The 18,433-nt window shown below is 55.5% G+C and overlaps 2 protein-coding genes across 3 annotated transcripts in view; one reads left to right on the top strand and one right to left on the bottom strand.

Moving 5' to 3' along the window:
* Positions 1-6,120, top strand: part of LOC123353502 (intercellular adhesion molecule 5-like) — a 34,937-nt gene extending 28,817 nt beyond the window's left edge. For both annotated transcript variants that reach the window (XM_044994623.1, XM_044994624.1), the window contains 2 exons: positions 1,191-1,454; positions 1,893-6,120. In XM_044994623.1, coding sequence (XP_044850558.1) covers positions 1,191-1,454; positions 1,893-2,092 — 464 coding nt within the window. In that variant the 3' untranslated portion in view covers positions 2,093-6,120. The remainder of the gene's footprint in view (positions 1-1,190; positions 1,455-1,892) is intronic.
* A 5,270-nt stretch (positions 6,121-11,390) lies between these two features.
* ZGLP1 (zinc finger GATA like protein 1) lies at positions 11,391-18,433 on the bottom strand. The gene is made up of 5 exons (XM_044994625.1): positions 18,049-18,433; positions 15,214-15,326; positions 13,990-14,083; positions 12,972-13,103; positions 11,391-11,714 (listed from the first exon to the last, which is right to left on the bottom strand). Exons 1-5 carry the CDS (start codon positions 18,423-18,425, stop codon positions 11,666-11,668), a joined length of 765 nt encoding a protein of 254 aa, XP_044850560.1. The 5' UTR covers positions 18,426-18,433; the 3' UTR covers positions 11,391-11,665.

The following is an 18,433-nucleotide window of genomic DNA, read 5'->3' as shown; positions in this document are numbered from 1 at the left end:
GGGTCCCCGTGGTGCCGTGCCGCTGGGGGCCTGGCTGCAAAGTGCTGCCCAGGGCGAGCGCCGCCGGGACGCTCCCAAGACGGCGCGATCGCGGCCGATTCCCCTCTCGCTCGCCCGGCGTCCGTCACACGAGCTCCGCCCGGAAACACGCGAACCCACCGCAGCCAGAGGGAGAACCGAACGGGCCGGGGAGACGCGCGCTGGGGTCTGGGACGGAGCCGCTGGCGCTGTGCAAATAGCCGCGGAGCCGCGAAGCTGCAGCTCGGGCTGGAGCCTGCTCCCCACCGCAGCTGTCGGAGCCCCAGCCGGAGCCGCAGCGTCTACACGGCCGTTTCTGGGGCCGCAGCACGGGCCCGTCCCTGGCACTGGGCGCTGCACACGCCTGCGGTGAGAGGCGATTTCAGCTGCCAGCCACTGGTGCTTGTTCTGCCTCCCTCAGCGAGGTTCCGGGGCCCGTTCGCCGGGATTTCCGCCCGGGGTGGCGCCTCGCACGCCGGGGCCAGCTCCCCTCGCAGGTTTCTGGCTGAGCAGCGAAGCACGTTACGCTGCTTGCCGCCAGCCAGGTGTTTTCTCCAGCCTCGAACCTGCGCTGGCTCCGCTCTTCCCACTCCCCTTGCGAAGCCGGACCCGGCCGCAGCGTTCCCGTCTCGGTCTCACCGGGGTAAAACCGCCTCCCTGCGCCTGTTGGCCCAGCCAAGGAGCCGTTAGCCCCGACTCGCAGCATCGCTCCGGGCGCTCATGGCCAGCTGCTCAGCCAGCGTTAGCCCCATTTTAGGGCTGGGGAAATCGAGGCCCATTGCAATGGGGTGACAGGCCCACGGTCACGCAGGGCATCTGTGGCAGAGCCAGGGTTTGACGCCAGGGGTCTGCCCTGCTGCTCAACGCAGGGAGGCTTTACCAGAGCTCAGAAGAAAAAGCTCCTGCTCACAGATGGAGAAATCGCCGGGCAGTGGGGGTCTGGGGCTGGATGAGCAAAGGGAGCAGTGAGAGAGGTAGGATGGCACAGTGGTTAGTGCACTAACCTGGGACTCGGGAGGCCTCAGTGCCATCCCTGCACAGCCCAGGGCCTCTCTCGGTGCCCCCCATAGAATGGGGGTGCTGCTCCCCCACGGCGGTGGGCGGTAAATGGGGGGGGGCGCAGAGGGACCTGGGGCCGCACGGCTGCTAAGTGTGTGACCTTTTCTCTTCAGACAGGCCCATCGTCTTGCTCCTGGCCGTCAGCCCTTCTGACACCGTCCCACGCGGCGCCAACTTCAACGTCAGCTGCCGTGCCGAGGGCTCCCCGGCGCCTGCCTACCGCTGGACCGTGCCCCCCGCCCCCAACGTCCACACCTCGGCCGATAACAGCACCGTGAGCGTGGCCGGCGCTGACCGGCACAACCGCGGCGTTTACGTCTGCAGAGTCTCCAACGCCCACGGGCAGCACCTGGGCCAGGTCCGAATCCAGGTGACAGGTACGGAGCAGGGGGGCGAGGACGCCAGGGAAGGGCAAAGGGGGAGGACAGACCCGCTGTGGGGTTCCTGGGCGTTCTGCAGCAGCCCTGGGGGGCCGAGTTCCCTGCCACGCGGCGGGCGAGGAGGCAGGTCACGAGCCCAGCCTGGTTCAGCAGCCTGGGGCGAGTCTCTGCTGGCTTCGTAACAGAGAAGCTGCCTGGCGGCGGGAGGGGCTGGGGCTCTGTGCTGGGACCTGCTGTCTAGTCCAGCTCCACTACTGGGCTGCTGAGCCACCCTGGCAAGCCTCAGCCCCTCTCTGTGACTCGGTTTCCCTTCCCCCACCTCTGCCCTGCCGTGTCCCTTCCCCGCTCGCTGCCTCTGTCTAGCCTGGAAGCTCTTTGGGACAGGGTCTGTCTCTCCTGCTGGAGCCTCACCTGCGTGTCCCTCCCCCCCGCCAGATCACAGACTCATCATCGCCGCCCTGATCGCGGGGGCGGCCGTGCTGCTGCTGGGTGGGACGGCCGGGCTCATCTATTACCTCAAATCCACCGCCTGCAAGAAAGGCGAGTACAACGTGCAGGACGCCGAGAGCTCAGCCAAAGCCACCTGCCTCGGCCGCGACGGTGCCGTCTACGGGATACAGCTCACCCAGACCTGAGCCGGCCGGCGGCCGGAGCCACCCACACCAGGGCTGCTGGAGGGGAACCCGGCGGTGCGTCCCTGCGGCCGGGGCGCTGGCCGGGCTGGCTGGTTTGGTTGGTTGTTCGTTGTTGCGTCCGTCCTCTGGCCACTTTGGAAGCTCCTGCCGAGCTGTGTTCTCTGTCCAGACCCGGCCTGTCTCCGTCCAACCACCTCCGCGTGCAGCTTCTGTCCCTGGATCTTTCTGGCCTCGGATCTGCTCCTCCCCTTTTCCCTTCCGCAGCCCTGCCCCGTGGCCCTGGTGGAACTTCCGGTACCTTGCCTTAAATACGGGAAATGGGTCGTGAGCTGGCCCCGACCAGGCCAGGATTGTACTGGAGCGCGCGGGGTGCAGGGTGCCTAACCCAGCGCCTGGGTGGACTGGCACGGGCAGGGGACACTGGGTACGTGACCCGCTGGGATCTGAACGTCTAGGTCCCAGATTCCAACCCGGGGGGAGGCAGGAGCCACCAAGCACAGTCAGGGGCCTGCGGGGAAATGAGTGTGCTGGGTCTCTGTCCCTGTGCTGGCAGGAACGGGCCAGTCTGTCCTCAGATATAAGAACATACGAACAGCCAGACTGGGGCAGACCCAGGGTCCATCCAGCCCAGTGTCCTGTCGGCCGACAGTGGCCAGTGTCAGGTGCCCCAGAGGGAGTGACCAGAACAGGGGATCACCAAGTGACCCGTCCCCTGTCGCCCATTCCCAGCTTCTGGTGAACAGAGGTTAGGGACACCATCCCTGCCCAGCCTGGCTAATAGCCATTGATGGACCTGCCCTCCAGGATCTTATCGAGTTCTTTTTTGAACAGACAGAACAGCTGGGGGCCGGCGTGAGTCATGTGTCCTGCTAGGAACTGCGCTGAGACCCAGCAAACTCGTTTCATCGCAGGCCACTAAGTCTCTGGTCTGAGCACCCCAGGCCCCCCGTCAGTCAGCGTTTGGGTGCAGCTCCCCCAGGCTGCTCCTGCTCCGGGGTAACGACAAGCACGGGCTGTTAAACTTCCCCTCCTGCCTCAGAGACAGCCAGGGACCCCCCCAGCTCGCAGCGGGCAGTGAATTCTAGTGTTTCTGGGCCCTCAGATGGTGCAAATCAGCATCGCTCCACTGGCCCGAGCTCTGACTCCAGCGTGAGTCGCGTTGGCCGTGTGGTGCTGTCGCTCGCGCCAATGTCCAGGGCCCGGCGAGCTGTTCTTTAGCGACAATGTAACACCACAGCGTGTTTGTGTGAGTGTGAGTGTTGTGGGGCAGAATTAACCAGCAGCCCCCCACGCCCCAGGGCAGAATGCCATAGGAAAGCTGCAAAGGCCAGGAAAAAAGCCTCCATCTGCTGGCTTTGTGCAATTTGTGCCGGCCCAGCCGCTGTGGCTGTCTCTCTCCAGGCAGACTTAATTACCAGCACAGACTTTGTTCTCTAGCAACTGACACATTTAGCACGTCGGTGACAGCCTCACGGCTGAGCTGCAGAGAAAACCAGCGCCTCCTTGGCACGCGCCTGGCAAGCCGTACGCGACGCAGGTGGGAAAAGCAGCTTGCAGGGTAGCGTGCTGCAGGCTGCCGGCCTCGGGGCTCTGCGCGCTCAGCGAAGACGTGGGATAGCCAGTCGGCTCGGTGCTGGGACCGGCCGAGCGAGGACGCCAGCGAATGGGTTTGGTGGGATCCCCAGTCATGGCCCAAGGCCCGATTGTGCAAGGCGCTGTATGTTATGTATTACGATCCCACCGCTCCTGGGCCAGGACGCCCTGCACTAAGCTCTGTACAGACACGGACCTGCCGCGTTAAATCATGGAGCCAGGCTGCTTTACGCCGGCGGACGATCTGGCCCGTAGACATAACCAGCCTCTCAAACGCCTGTGATTGTCTTTCACGCTCGAGGCAGGTTTTATAGAGACACCTGGGGCTCGATTTTCCTCCTGTTACGTGAGCGGAATGTTTGAGTTTCTTTTGTTTCGTTTTCGGACTGGACAGAGCAACTCAGATGGGGGGGGGGGGGGTCCATCCAACCTGTCCCGGCTCATCCCACCCAGGGCGTGGGAGTCCCAGGAGGGGCCAGCCATGGGCTATTCTGCTACCGGGGAATTCTCTGCCCTGGGGCCGATGCTGGCTCCTGCTTTGGAAGTGGAAGATTTGGGGGCAGGTTCAACCCAAGCAGCTCTGCTGAGGACGTTCCCGCTGGAGCAGTGGGGCTCCTGGGCTAAGGATCCTACCAGCGTGGTGCTGACCTGAGCCAGCGCCAACCCACCGCCTTCGCCAGGAGCCGCGTCCAGGCAGATTTCCAGCAGCAGGTGGTCGGAGACGCAGCAGCAGAGCTGGCTCTGGTTCAAACCCACTTTGCGCCGGCAGCAGTGAGGGGAAGGAGCGTGGCGGTAGCTCAAAGCCCCCTTTGCTCTCCCCGTTTTCCACCCACCCCTGGGTGCAAGTGACGCTCTGCGTCCCACGCCCACCTGGCACGCTGAGAATCCCCGTGGAGCCTCGCGGCTACGGCCAGACGCTCCGTCTGTCCCCGGGGTCGAGCCCTTAGGCCATCTCTGCACCGGCCGGCCCCCTGCCCCACGGGGGATTTCTAAAGGGCTGCTGCCACCCACCATGAGGCCCCTTTCTGCGGTGACCTGAGCATCCCAGAGAATCAGGCTGGGAGCCATCTGAGCTCCCCCCCGGCCCCCGGCGGCACTTTGTAGAGGGTTTACACAGGCTCAAAGATCCCAGTTCAACCGCAAGCTACAACGGGATGTAACTAATGAAGGGGTTCGTGTGGGGCGGGTTTCGCTAATGACGATGGGTCCTGCTCTGCCAGCTTTCCAAGGGGCTCCTTGCACTGGTGAGGAGCTGGTACTTTGCACAGGCGGGGTTCCAGGGCTGTTTGCCAGCCGAGTTTCTAACTGCTTGTGTATGTTCTGGCTCGCTCCCCCGCAGCACGGGCCTGCGTCACTGCAAGCTGCACTATAATTCATGTTCAGTAAGGACGTTGGGGGCGGGCGGGGGCCCGCGGCTCCCTTCCCACACATAGCTCCGGAGCTCTGGCAGGGCTGGCCTCGCAGCTTGGGAATGGCTTTAAAACGTGCTTCCCAGAGGAATACGAAAGGACAAATCGGTAAGGTTGGGTTTAAAAAACAGGGCACAAAAAGCTGTGAGAATAGTTCCCCAGTGCCACCCCCGCCACCCCTGCTGGGCCCGAGCGCTCCCAGGGCTGCAGCAATGACTCATTCTGCACGCCTCCAACGTGCAGCAAACGCCACAATGAGAGCACCTTCTCCCCCTCCCCGGGGGCTGGTATACCTGGGGGGTAGCTGGGCTTTGCTGCAATGGCCCTAGCACTAGCCACGTGAGCAGGGATTTAGTCTCTTATATTAGGGTGCAGCGTGTTTCATTGTATTTCCTAAAACGCCACATAAACTACAGGCAAACGTGCTCAGGGGGCGTCACACCAGTCGTGCGAGAGCGACCGTGAGCGCCGGTGTTGCTGGTTGTGCGGTTGGATGCGGCCTAGCCCTGCTCTTCGCCAGGCTCCTATGCATGCGAGGGTGGGTTTGGCGCCAGCGTTAAGAAGCCGCACCGGGGTGAGTTTCTGTGCCAGTTCTCTAGCAGCTTGAACCTTCACCTCTCCCGCTGGCCCAGCCGGCAGCGTTTTACTGCCGAGAGCACGGGCAGCAGGTCGGCCTGCCGGCCGCTCCAGAATCGGCAGCTGGGGAACGGGTGAAAGTGTGGAGCATGAGCCTTTCCCGAGCGCGTGAGGCTCTCTCACAGCGAGGGCTGGAGCTGCCGGAAACCCAGCGTGTAGCCGCAGCCTATGCCAGCGAGAGGGGTTCGGCCCCTGGCACAGGAACATCACCTCCCCAAGCACGGGGAGCTCAGCTGCCAGAAGCCTTCACCACCCCAGAGTTCTGTCTACACCAAGGGTAGGCAACCTCTGGCACGCGTGCCGAAGCTGGCACGTGAGCTGATTTTCAGTGGCACTCACCCTGCCGGGTCCTGGCCACCGGTCCGGGGGGCTCTGCATTTTAATTGAATTTTAAATGAAGCTTCTTAAACATTTTAAAAACCTTATTTACTTTACATACAACAATAGTTTAGTTATATATTATAGACTTGTAGAGAGAGACCTTCTAAAAACGTTACAGTGTGTGACTGGCACAGGAAACCTTAAATCTGAGTGAATAAATGAAGACTCGGCCCAGCACGTCTGGAAGGGGCAGGTTGGCAGAACGACATGGCTCTGGGGGCACAGCTCCGGCTGCAGCGTTGTGCCATAGCAGGGACGTTTCCTGCCTCCCTGGGGAGGGGGTTTCCAGCGCTGTGGTTACTCCACCTCGCTGAGGGGCTGGAGCTGAGGCGAGAGAACGGTTCTTCCATCACCCCAGCTGCAGTTACAGCCGCGGGGGGGGGAGGTTGGTCACACAACACAAGGTTTTCACAGCCCTGGGCCGTGCAGCGAGGGCGAGGTCAGCGCCTGAGGGCTGCGGTGATTTAGCCGGACCCGTCTCGTTACAGCAGCACACGCCGCCCCTCCTGTGGATGCGGTTACACCGGCGTAACGGGTTTATCTCGGCAGCTCTACCGAGCACGGGCAGTAAGCCCGACTGGTAGAACAGGGCCAGACTCGCTGAGCGAACTAATGTTGGCAAAAAAGTCCCCCCCCCCAACCCCCACCTGCCACAGTTCTGTTGCTACGGAAACTGCGCAGAGCAGCCCGTGGGCGCGCAGGTCTCGTCGCCTTGCACTTCGGCCAGTGCCCCTACAGCCCTGGAGAGAGGCCAGCTCCACCCGAGGGGCGGACTGGGCCCGGGCAATGACCCACAAAGCACGTAGTCAAAGGGATGGAGCGTGGGCCTGGGAGTCGGGGTTCCTGGGCTCTGCCACTGGCCTGCAGGGGGTCCGTGCTGTGCCTCGGTTTCCCCACCTGTAAAGTGAGGCTCCTGCGCAAAGCACTCGGGGGAGGAGAGGTGCTAATAGTGCTTTGCTGCATCAGAGGCAGGCGTGGCATCTGTCGGCCTCCTCGTGTGCTGGGGAGCGGGGGGGCGGGGGGGGAAGCTCCCTGCCAATAGGAGGGGGAGCTACTGAGACTGGCCGGGGGGCTGGGAAGGAGCTTTCCAGTTCTTTCTACAGCCGCTCCCATGTCAGTTCCTCTAGGGCTGGTGCCCAGAGCCCTACGCTCCCCCCACCTGCAGTACCGGGTGCCCGGGGCACTGCTGACCCCTCCATCCCACCCTGGACCCCAGCCATTGACCAGCCCCCCGCACAGGGCTGTGCTTGGCCCCAAATGCACAGACCTGGGCTCAGGTCTAATAGCAGAAAGAACAGGCCGAGGGCGGAGTCGGGGGGTCGTCACGGCTCCCAGCCACGGGAGGGAAACCAGCAAGGACCCAGCCTCGGGTGCAACCCCCCCCACCCCGGGGACAAACAGCCGCCCCCCGCCAGCAGCTGCTCAGGAAACGTCACAGGCTGTGGCAAGGGAGGTGGGAAAAGCTGGGGTGGGGGAGGGTTGACGCGTGGGGGCAAATGGCTTTTTGACAAAACCGCAAATCTTCACAGCAAAATGTTTTCTGCCAAAATTTCCAGGTTTTCAGTGAAAAATGGAAAACCAGAAAAGTTCCAATTTTCTGTTTTAACCAGATTTTTAAACAAAAACAATCAATTGTTTCAATTTTGCGGGGGGGGGTTGACCTCCCAGCCGCGCTCGGCTCAGGACAGCTGCCAGGGCACAAGTGTCAGCGTCGCTCACACGGCCTCAGCGGAGGGGACAGCTGGATTCTGGCCCAGGGTAAATCCACACCAGGCGCGCACGCCCAGTTCACACAGCTGGGAGGCTGAGCCTCACCTGTGAACAGGGCCAGAGTCTTTTCTACCTCGTCTCCTAGAACAGCGCGTGGGCCATGGCCCCAACACCTCCGTGCTCGGCTTTCGCTGTAGAGTGTCTTTCATTTTACCAGCCTCCAATGAGCCAGGCTTTGCAGCCCTCTCGCTTCCCTCCACTTCGCAACACGGCTCGTGAGCAGGCCCAGGACGGCCCCCCTCTGGGAAGCTCTCCCCCAGCCCCCGCGTAGTTCTGGGCCTGCCAGTTCGGGTGTGATGGAGCTGGATCTCGTGCGCCCCCTTGTCCTTCCCTCCCCTAGGCACGCGGGGGGGGGGGGTGGAGGACTCGCTGGGAAATGCACAACGGAGACAGATTGGACCAAATTCTCTGAAGAGCCCGGAGGAGCCTCATTTCCACGTCCATCTGCGGCCAGATTTCTGGCCGATCCCACTCCCGTGGGCCGAGCACTTTTGGACACCTGACCCCTTGTTATGGTTCCTCAACAGGAGCCGAGTTCCCTTGAAAATTCAGCCCCGGTCCCAGAATCCTAGGACTGGAAGGGAGGCATCTAGTCCAGTCCCCTGCGCTCCTAGCAGGGCTAAGGATTCTCTAGCTCATCCCTGACAGGTGGGTGGGTGGGTGTCCTCCTGCTCTTAAAAATCCCCAATGGCGGAGATTCCACAACCTCCCTGAGCAATTTATTCCAGATCTTAACCAATGACGGTAAGTGCTGGGCCCTTGTCAGCCTGGTCCTGAGCTCTCCAAACTTTGGTCCTCAAGCCCAGGCTAGCGGAGCTCCCAGGAAGCACCAGCGATGTCGGTGCACGGGAGAAACATGGGGAAAACCACCAGGCCCACATGGATGGAGCCAAAGCAAAAGGCTGCAGAACGGATGCCAAGCACAGAACCGTGCGGATTAGAACAAGGGAGAGAGGCTCACGGTTATTCCGATCCCCCACAGTCCAAGCCGGAGTGTTGCTATTTACTCGTTAGCTGCTAACAGGGTGTGCTCCCAACCCGGGCGGTGTTAACGGAAAGGCCAACGCACCGGCCTGCCCTAAAGACTCAGGAGTCCCCTAGCCCCTGCGGCTTACAGAGAGGGGGGCACGTGACACGCATTCGCCAGGGAGTTACATCCAGCCTGTTATACAACATCATAAATCATCCCGTCATAAAGCACGAAACCCCTGGACTCTGTATCCCGCATTGGCCTCAGTGGCCTGCATGTCAGAAGCTTTTCAGTCAATTCAGCCCAGCACTTGAGCATTCATTTGGCTTTAATTTTGACTTCAGTGGCGTTAAACCCGTTATTAAAGTCAGCCACAAGCTTTGCTGAATCGGAGCCTTAATAGTTAGCAGGAGCAACAGCACCTCCAAGCAGCTCAAATAAAAACAGCATAAACAGGAATCCCAAGGCTGGCTCAGACCCAAGGTCCCTTCGACCAGCGTCTCCATCTCCTACAGTGCCCAGTCCAGGTGCTGGACGGGCAGGTATAAGAACCACACCCACCCCGGTAGTAGATGTGGGATAATCTGCTCCTGGTGTCTAGTAGTTAGATTGGCTTAAACCCTGAAGCACAAGGTTCAAAATCCCTCCCAAAATCTGTATAACTCGTTAGGAGAACTCTGGACACTCTTGCTAGCCATATAAATGTCCAGTCCCCCTTTGAATCTTGCTATTTTTTTTGCCTTCCATGACTTCCAGTGGCAGTGAGTTCCACAGACTAATCACACGGTATGAAAACACATTTGCTTCCATGAGTTCTGAAGTGGGCATCTTTTAACTGCACATCCCCTGGCCCTGGCGTGGTGAGACATGGGAGACCAGAAACTCCCGCTCTCCTTTCTCTGCCCAGGCTTCATTTTATGTACCGACCTCACTTCATCGCCTTTCCGAGGTCAACACTTCTAAGCTTTCCACTCGCTTTTCACAGGGGGGCTTTTCTGTGCAAAAGCAGGGAGCAGTCTGTTCTCAGGGGTTTCACTGTTTGGAGACGTTCATCGGCAGAACAAACCAAGCCCATAGTCACTGGCCAGAGACAGGAAAATAATGCCCCTGAGATGGGTTTCTCTAGCAATAACGACTGCATCCAGCCACAGAACATCTGAGTTCACTGCCTCTAGGCCTCCTATTAAGGCCCCGATACGGCAAAGACCTTGACTTTAAGCACATGCTTATGTGCTGTGTTGAACAGAGATGGGATTGCTCATGGGTAAAGCTCCTGGAAGCAGCTAAGCCCCTAAGTCACTTAGGTCTGGCTCCGCTACAGTGTTTAGGCATCTAACACCCATTGATTTCAAGACTCCTTTTGCCGTTTGCAAACCACTGAGACAGGATTGACCCAGCTGTGAATGGGGGAGGCCTGGCTTTATATCTCCCAGGAGAAACCAACATGTCACATCAAAACTCAAAACGGACGCACGAGTAGAGTCTTGCCATACACAGCGACAAGAAGCCAGTTTTATTCTAAAGTGCAACCATCACATTCCCTCCTGAATGAAAGCCAAAAAAACCAACAACACCCGATCATCTTAAACCACATCTCTTCCCCGCATTGTCACCACGTTAGAGTGTTTGAACATTGGTACCAGAAAGGAGAAAACGTGGCAATTTTCATCCAAGTTCACAACTTGGCACATAAAGTTTTTGTGTGTGTGTGTGTGTGTGTGTGTGTGTGTGTGTGTGTGTGTGTGTGTGTGTGTGTGTGTGTGTGTGTGTGTGTGTGTGTGTGTGTGTGTATAAACAGTGCCGTACTGCAAAAATAAATACATTATTTACACATATAAATATATCGAGAGAATCATTTTGTACAAGAATGCCCCATAGGTACCATTTTAAGTAACAAGCTAATTGAGAATTGAATAAGTTTCTGAAATGCATAACAAGCTAATGAAGGAGATAATCTCTCTATTCAAAAAGTGCAACCCTTACTAAGTTTAGTGCAACAAAATAAATGAGGTTCCATATTAATTATCCCCAACTCACTTGTTGTTAGTTAGTTTTTTAAATTAGCAAATATAAAAGCTTTGAAGCCTGAGCCCTGCAAATGTACAAGTCTTAGTGTCTCTCCTTGGAAAGACATCAGCACGTTAACAGGAAAACTCTTCATTGGGGTCCAGGAACGAATATTGATCTAAAACATTCTTAAACCCTTAACAATGCTTCATTTCATTTTGAGCGGGTTTTTTAAGCATTGCCAGAATCTACATGTTCAGCTCATGTCCATAGCAGCGATTGTTGCTGCCACAGGTGCAAGTTACTATCTGAATGGAGCTAATATTTTATTTTCTTTAACATCCAGAATTATCTCAATTTCTTCTGGAGTCTGCGTTAGCCCCATAACAAGGCCTGCTAGAGAGAGCCTCGCTGCAGCCATCTGTTCTACAGTCAAGACAGGTTAGACCCAGGGCGTAGCACTGGTGTCCTGGGGTCTGAACAAGCAGCCACCCACACTCACACCCCCCAGGCGAGCCAGGAGCAAGCTTAAGATTCAAACTCTTATTTTCCCACCCCTCATTCAAGCTCGGTAACAACTTCGCCTGTGCAAAAACCTGGGTTCATTTTCCCAAGTTGCTGCGCAAAGCAAAGGCAGGAGCGGACGTTCATTTTACAGAACACAACAGCACGAGAGGGAGGAGGAAAAGCAACGACTGGTCCTAAAGGCAACTGGACTGAGCCAACGCTTCTCGCATCCCTCCGCTCAGCCCGCAGGGCAGCGCTGGGCCCCTGCTCACTCCAGCAGGTACCAGAGCCGCTCTCCGGCTAACTGCAAAGAGCCCTTGCTTGAGATTTAAGGAAGTCGTCGCATTTTCTAGAAAATAAAACAAAAGGAGCCTAATTCAATGATGCCCTTTAAAGCTACGGTTACTACGCTCGTTCCCCCGCTGGAGCTGCAGGGGGGAGAAGGCTGGATCAGAGGCAGGCCTCCATCGTCACGCTGAAGTGTGGGTATTATAGTGGCATGAGAAGACCCCGAGTGAGCCTGGGGCCCTGTTGGGCCGGGTGCTGGACAAACACAGGGCAAGTGACACTCCCGGCCCCAAAGAGCAGGAAACAGAGGCCTCGAGCAGCAACTCACCGGAGGTCAGTGCAGAGCCAGTGCCGCGGCTGGAACCCAGAGCTCCTGACTTGCCAGCCAGGGTGGGATCCACTGGAGCACCCAGCACCCAGCTGACTCTTGGTAAAGATGCACTGAGAGTGCAGAGACAGAGGTACAGGACGGATACATTTCAGAGCAGCCAACCTCCAAAATATTTGAGACCAGGCCAGAGTGGGGAGCTGGGGGAAGGGGGGACGACAGTGCTACTGGGAGAGCTGGCTGCACTTCCTGCAATCAGCCACTTCCCTCTTGCTAATCTGAGCCCCCAGCCTGTCCCGTCTCTTTTCAACCCTGTCACTTTGCTAACCGAATGCAGGCGAGAGAAAAGCCAGTGACAAGGAACGGAGGCTGGTAACATGATCAAATACCCGCTGCGTGAGCCAGCTTCTGGCTGCAGACAGGTCCCCCGTGTCAGGTCAGGTGTGTGCAGTTTCACTTGAAGGCAGTTCCTTCCTGCCTCACAACAGCCTCCAGGGCAGGACTCCTCTCCTCCAGCAGGTTCAGGGAGGGAGACACACGCGCACCCTGCCCCCACCCCCCCCCCCCCCCAGAGTACAGAGAGGAGGAGAATGTTTCTACTGCAAAATAACTTCTTGTGGCAAAATAATCCCTATTGTCCAGGGGAACGTATCTCCAGTAGGTGAAACTGAATATGTGGGAAGAGGCAGCACAAGGCTCCTGGCTTACATGGGACAAGAGGCCCCAGATTTTGTTCTGACTCCCTGCAGAAGGGTAAATTTCACCCTCTAAGCACCAGCTAACTTCACTGTAACCCAGAACTGATACATTTAAACAATTCGCTCCTTCCATTCCCCTTCACTAGTGTGAACAATTTCACGGGATCAAGTCTGTGGCTTCCACTGCCCAGCCTGCCCGAGCAAAGGCTCTGGAAGAGGTGGGGGGGGGGGATGTTACGATTCAGCCAAAGCTGCTCCTTTTTTAAACATAAATAAATCAAATGGGAATGACCTTTTCCCGGTTCTCTGCTGGGCCGCGGCCATGCGCAGTCTGTCTCCACAGTTCACGCAGCGGGAGTAAGGTTTGCCACTTTTCTTCGGGATATTCCAGCAGCGGAAGCAGCGTATCCTGTACTTTTTGTACCTGCAGAGGGGCGGGGGGGAATCCGTTGGTTCAGATAAATACATTTTTAGCCAAAAGTGGAACAATCCTTTTATTTCCCCTTAGTCTTTTGAAATGTTTCCTCTGCTTAGAAGGGGGATATTTAGGGTGGAATTTATTTAGGGAAATGGCTTGGGCCAAGAATTTTGGAAATGGGGCTCAGATTCTCAAAGGTGTTTAGGTGCCTTGAAATCGAGAGGAGTTAGTCACCTTTGAGAATCTGGGCCTGGGTTCAGCTCCTAAATCCATGTTTAGTGGCCTTGCCAGCCCCAAGGCTTCAAAAACCATGAGGCAGCGACCCTCAAAAAAATCAAGGGGTTTGCTTAGAAACCAAACCAAAAAATAATGAAATGTTGATTTCTTTGTCATTGCAGTCTGGCCTCAGAGCCTTCATATGGTCGCCGAGGGTCGTGTTTTCAGCTCTGTGACCATTGTTCAAAGTTTCAAGCTTTTTTCTGAACCATTTTTCAAAAATTAAAGCTCGGTGTTTTGGGTAATCACATGACTCTGGGAGCTGGAGCTTCCAGAAAAACGCCAATTATTGCAGGATTCCCAGTAAGACCACAAGAGCCGGCAATATTGATTTAGGCACCTAAATAAGGGCGTGGCGTCACTGCCATCTTACGCCAGGCACCTACCCAGTTTTAACCCAAGCGTGGCTTAATTTTTAAAAATGGCTGCATCAGTGGGAACTGCTGAGTGTTCAGATCGTGGAAACAAGCTGCTTGTTTAGGTGCCTGAATACAGGAATCCAAAAGCCTCCATCCTGCAAACACTCACCCACATATTTAACTTTGCACAGACCTTGGCCTGGCCCTTTTGTGCACAGTTTCAGAAAGCAACACTGGCAGCACTGTATCCCCGGTACCTGATGCCACAAGCATTGCAGAGTGGGGTGCCGTCCTCAGCAATCCTCCACAGGGGAGTTTTCCTCGTCTGGCAGGAAGCGCAACACTTACCACCTATGGAAAAGAGAAGCGTCAGATGTGGGCTGCGGGCTGGCTTTATGGCACAGTTTCATGGAGTTTTAGCATCATGCACTGAGTGCAGGGAACCTACTGACATCCCTTCCAGCCCTACCCTTCTATGATTAGATCATGTACCCTGACCTCCTACCTGCCACAGGCCATTACATTTCACCTGGTTATTTACCCCGGTATTGCTAAAACACCTCCCCGGTCTGGCTATAAAGACCTCACGAGATGAAGAACCCACCACTTCCCTTGGTAGCTTTTTTCCCATGGTGAGTCACCCTCACCGTTAAAAATTGGTGCCCAAATTCTGATGTGCCTTATGTCACAGCAAGACAAAGCAACAGCTGTGGGTGTATTAAAACCACAATCCCCAGGTATTGGAAAACGAGGAAAGGGCTTTGAGATCTATTTCCTTTCTGGTGGACAAATAGGATTTTAGTTTGTGGTGTGGTGGAAAAAAAGAAAAAGGAAGTCGCAATAGGCACAGTACTGTTGCAGCTTTATTTTGTCATAGCTTTTCTTATCAACTGTGTCTCCAAAACTAATCCTAGAATTAAATAACACAATGACCAAAGCAGTGTCCAGCCAGACAAGTACGTGTTATGCTTACGACCATGAGCACTGCCTGGTGAAGGTAAGGGGACTGATCACAGAAGTGCCACCCCTGGTGGTAAGTACGCGTGAGAAGAAGCACTTCAGTTATAAAAGCCCAGATCCTCAGCTGGTGTAAATCAGCAGGGGACACCTCAGGAGGTCTGGGAAGCTCCTTCACCGGCGGTTTCAAAAGGAGGCTGGAGCCACCTGTCTTGGATGGTTTAGACTCAACAAATCCTGCATCTTGGCAGGGGTGAGACTAGATGACCCTTGTGCTCCCTTCTAACCCTGTGGTTCTGAGAGTCTGCGGCTGTTCCTTGGAGCGCTGTCTGATTTCCACCAGCTAGGCTCTGGCTAGAGAGGAATTGAAGTGGAGTACAGATCTTAAGCTGGTCTCCACACAGGACTGAATTTCTCCCAGCAATGGGAGACTCAGGCCCCATATAGGTATTTATAGCTGCCCCAATTTTTTCCGAGTGTTACCATTTGATAGTAACGGTTTTTGTTTCTGAAAAGCAACATACTCTGGACAGAGAGGGAGCCTTGATCCTCCTCAGAACTGCTGGCTCTGCAGAATTCTCTTGTTAAAGAGACGTGACTTGGATTTGGGTTACGGCTTCTTTTCCCACACGTTGCACTGCAGACAGATTAGATGAGACAAATCTTACCAGGTTGTGACATTACAAACAAAATAAAGAGCAAAAATCAGGGGATCAGCATTAAAAAAATCTTCCTCCCAAACCAACAACAATTAGCTACCGAGGGTCAGATTTTTCATCCCTCTGCTTGTTGGGCCATCACGGATACCCAGCAAAGTGGGCACAAAATGCTCCCAGATCAGCCTGTCGTGTTTCACAGCTTCTTTCTACTGGTGTCAATGAGAGTTCAAGGTGCAGGACAGAGCAGCTGCCATAGTGGATCCGACCTACGGGCTGCCTAGTCAGGGGACAGCACAATGGATTCAGAGATGATCAAACCGGAAGGGATTGTTGTGATCAATGACCTCCCATACAACACAGGCCTTAGGACTTCCCAACTCACCAGCTCCTTCAGAGAAAGGGCCGAGAAACTCCACAGCAGGCAGATGTGGGGGGATCTTCCCCCCTGGAGGTCTCATCCCAACCCCTAGTAGTTAGCAATTGATTTAAGACCTAATGCAGGAGGTTTAATGCCCCTTCCAAAATGGTCATTAGCACTAGTGGTTAGAACTCTGCAGATCCTTGTTATCCACATCACGTCCGATCCCTCTAGGCCTCTGTGACCTCCCGTTGCAATACGTTCCATGGCCTAGTTACACACTGCATTTAAAAAGGGTTTCCTGGGCTCTGTGTGAATTTGCCAATTTCTGTTTTCCTTGAATGTGGCAACGGCAAATCAGGCCCCAACTGTCTAAGGACTGAGGGGGAGTTTTTCAGAAATACCTGAAGGGATTTAGGCACAAATGTCCCTTTCAAAAGTCAATGGAACGTGTGCTCCTAAAACACTTAGGTGGCTAAAAAACACCTCCCCCTCAATACCTGTCCAAATGTGAATTTTCAACATTTCCATATATCTCTCCAGGCTAAAGAAGGCTGAAACAGAACCAAAGTGAAGTCTCTTTTCTTCTGCTCTGTAACTTTAAAAGGCACTTGGTGGTTGCCATGTATTTTGACGGACACGTTAGCGAGTGGGAGATGACCAGGCTGTAGTACGAGATATTACAGGAAGAGACAGTAAACCTCACGTTCCAGGGCTTAAACCAGAGACTTCAAGTGGGGAGCAGATTATCCCACAGCTGCTACTGCAGGGCTCTTACGCCTGCCTTTGAAAGAGCTGGGGCTGGCCACTGACAGAGGCTGATCCTGGACTAGATGGATGTCAGGGCTGAGCCGGTCTGCCAATGCCTCTGCTCCTAAGTCTGTTTCAACTGGCTGCAGTTTAAAGTGCCAGAGAACAAACAATCCCCCCTCCCGCTCCCTCCCAAATCCGATCATTATATGAGCGGCGGAAAGGACTAGTGGAGAGACAATGGAGCCGGGGAAATTACATAATTTGTGTTATGATTACACACTGTCACAAATCCCGGCTCAGTATCTCCGACCCCCCCTGCAGAAAGGGGATCCCTACACAGAGCACTGTACAGTCCCCCAGTATCCCAAGGCTTGGGTGGGGGGAAGCTTGGAGGAGAGATGGCAGGAGTTGGGGCTGGCAGTTCCTTTAGCACCTGGAGAAGACACAGACACATACATGATAAACAATCATAAAGCAGGGACCCTGCCCTCTTTGGTGTGATTCACACTTTCCTGTTGCTTTCAGCACGCAGATAGCACAGTGACAGGCACGCCACAACACGTGTGATTGGAGAGCTCCATAGGTGGGGGGGTGCATGGGGCTGGATGGCTAAATAATGGGTGTGTATGGGGATAGATGGGGGGGTATGAGGATAGAGCGAGAGAGAGAGAGAGAGAGATGAGATGAGAGACAGAGAGAGTGGGGGTATGTGGATAGATAGGGGGGTGTATGTGGATAGATAGATAGAGGGGGGTGTATGGGGATAGATAGATAGATAGATAGATAGATAGATAGATAGATAGATAGATAGATAGATAGATAGAGGGGGTGGATGGGGATAGATAGAGAGATAGAGAGGGGTGGATGGGGATAGATAGATAGATAGATAGATAGATAGATAGATAGATAGATAGATAGATAGATAGATAGATAGATAGATAGAGGGGGTGGATGGGGATCGATCGATAGAGAGATAGAGGGGGTGGATGGGGATAGATAGATAGATAGATAGATAGATAGATAGATAGATAGATAGAGGGGGTGGATGGGGATCGATCGATAGAGAGATAGAGGGGGTGGATGGGGATAGATAGATAGATAGATAGATAGATAGATAGATAGATAGATAGATAGATAGATAGATAGATAGATGGGGTGGATGGGGATCGATCGATAGAGAGATAGAGGGGGTGGATGGGGATCGATCGATAGATAGATAGAGGGGGTGGATGGGGATAGATAGATAGATAGATAGATAGATAGATAGATAGGAGGGGGTGGATGGGGATAGATAGATAGATAGATAGATAGATAGATAGATAGATAGATAGATAGATAGATAGATAGATAGATAGATAGGGTGGATGGGGATCGATCGATAGAGAGATAGAGGGGGTGGATGGGGATCGATCGATAGATCATGGGCGTGTTTGGTAAGTGGATGGATGGATACACACTGGGTGTGCATAGGGGTAGCAGGCAAGCCAGCTCTGGGTGCCTATGGGGGTAGTTTAGACAGACAGAAAAGTCAGGTCTCCCTTAGCAGAGAGAGCGGGACCAGTGCCCACGCTGTGCCAGGAGCCCCGTACCTGCTGTACTGGGGGCGGATGAGGAGCTGGTACCCATCGGAGCTGCCTTGGCAAAGACAAAGGCGCATGCAGAGGGTCACCCCCTGGAAAGAGGGGTCTCGGGCCTCAGCGCTCCGGCTGGGTGCGGGCTGCTTGCGGGGCTTTCTCCTCCTGCAGCCCGGCTCAGGCTGGCTGGGGCCGCCGGCCCCTGGCTCCCAGCTCCGCCCCTCCTGCCCTGCTGCCCCGGCCTCTCTGGAAGCGCTGCCGTTGCAGTCTATGGGGAGGAGGCAGGGGGACGTCGTTTGGGGCCCTGCCCTAGTCTCGGGGGGGCTGGCTGGGGCCGCCGCGCCCGACACCAGATGAGAACAGTGCAGGCTGATGAGACTCAGGGTGTCCATGGGGCTGC

Source organism: Mauremys mutica, chromosome 20 (genome assembly GCF_020497125.1).
Source record: "Mauremys mutica isolate MM-2020 ecotype Southern chromosome 20, ASM2049712v1, whole genome shotgun sequence".
Taxonomy (NCBI): domain Eukaryota; kingdom Metazoa; phylum Chordata; order Testudines; family Geoemydidae; genus Mauremys; species Mauremys mutica.
Note: the sequence above shows the minus strand (reverse complement) of the source record. Positions and strands in the feature narration are given on the sequence as shown.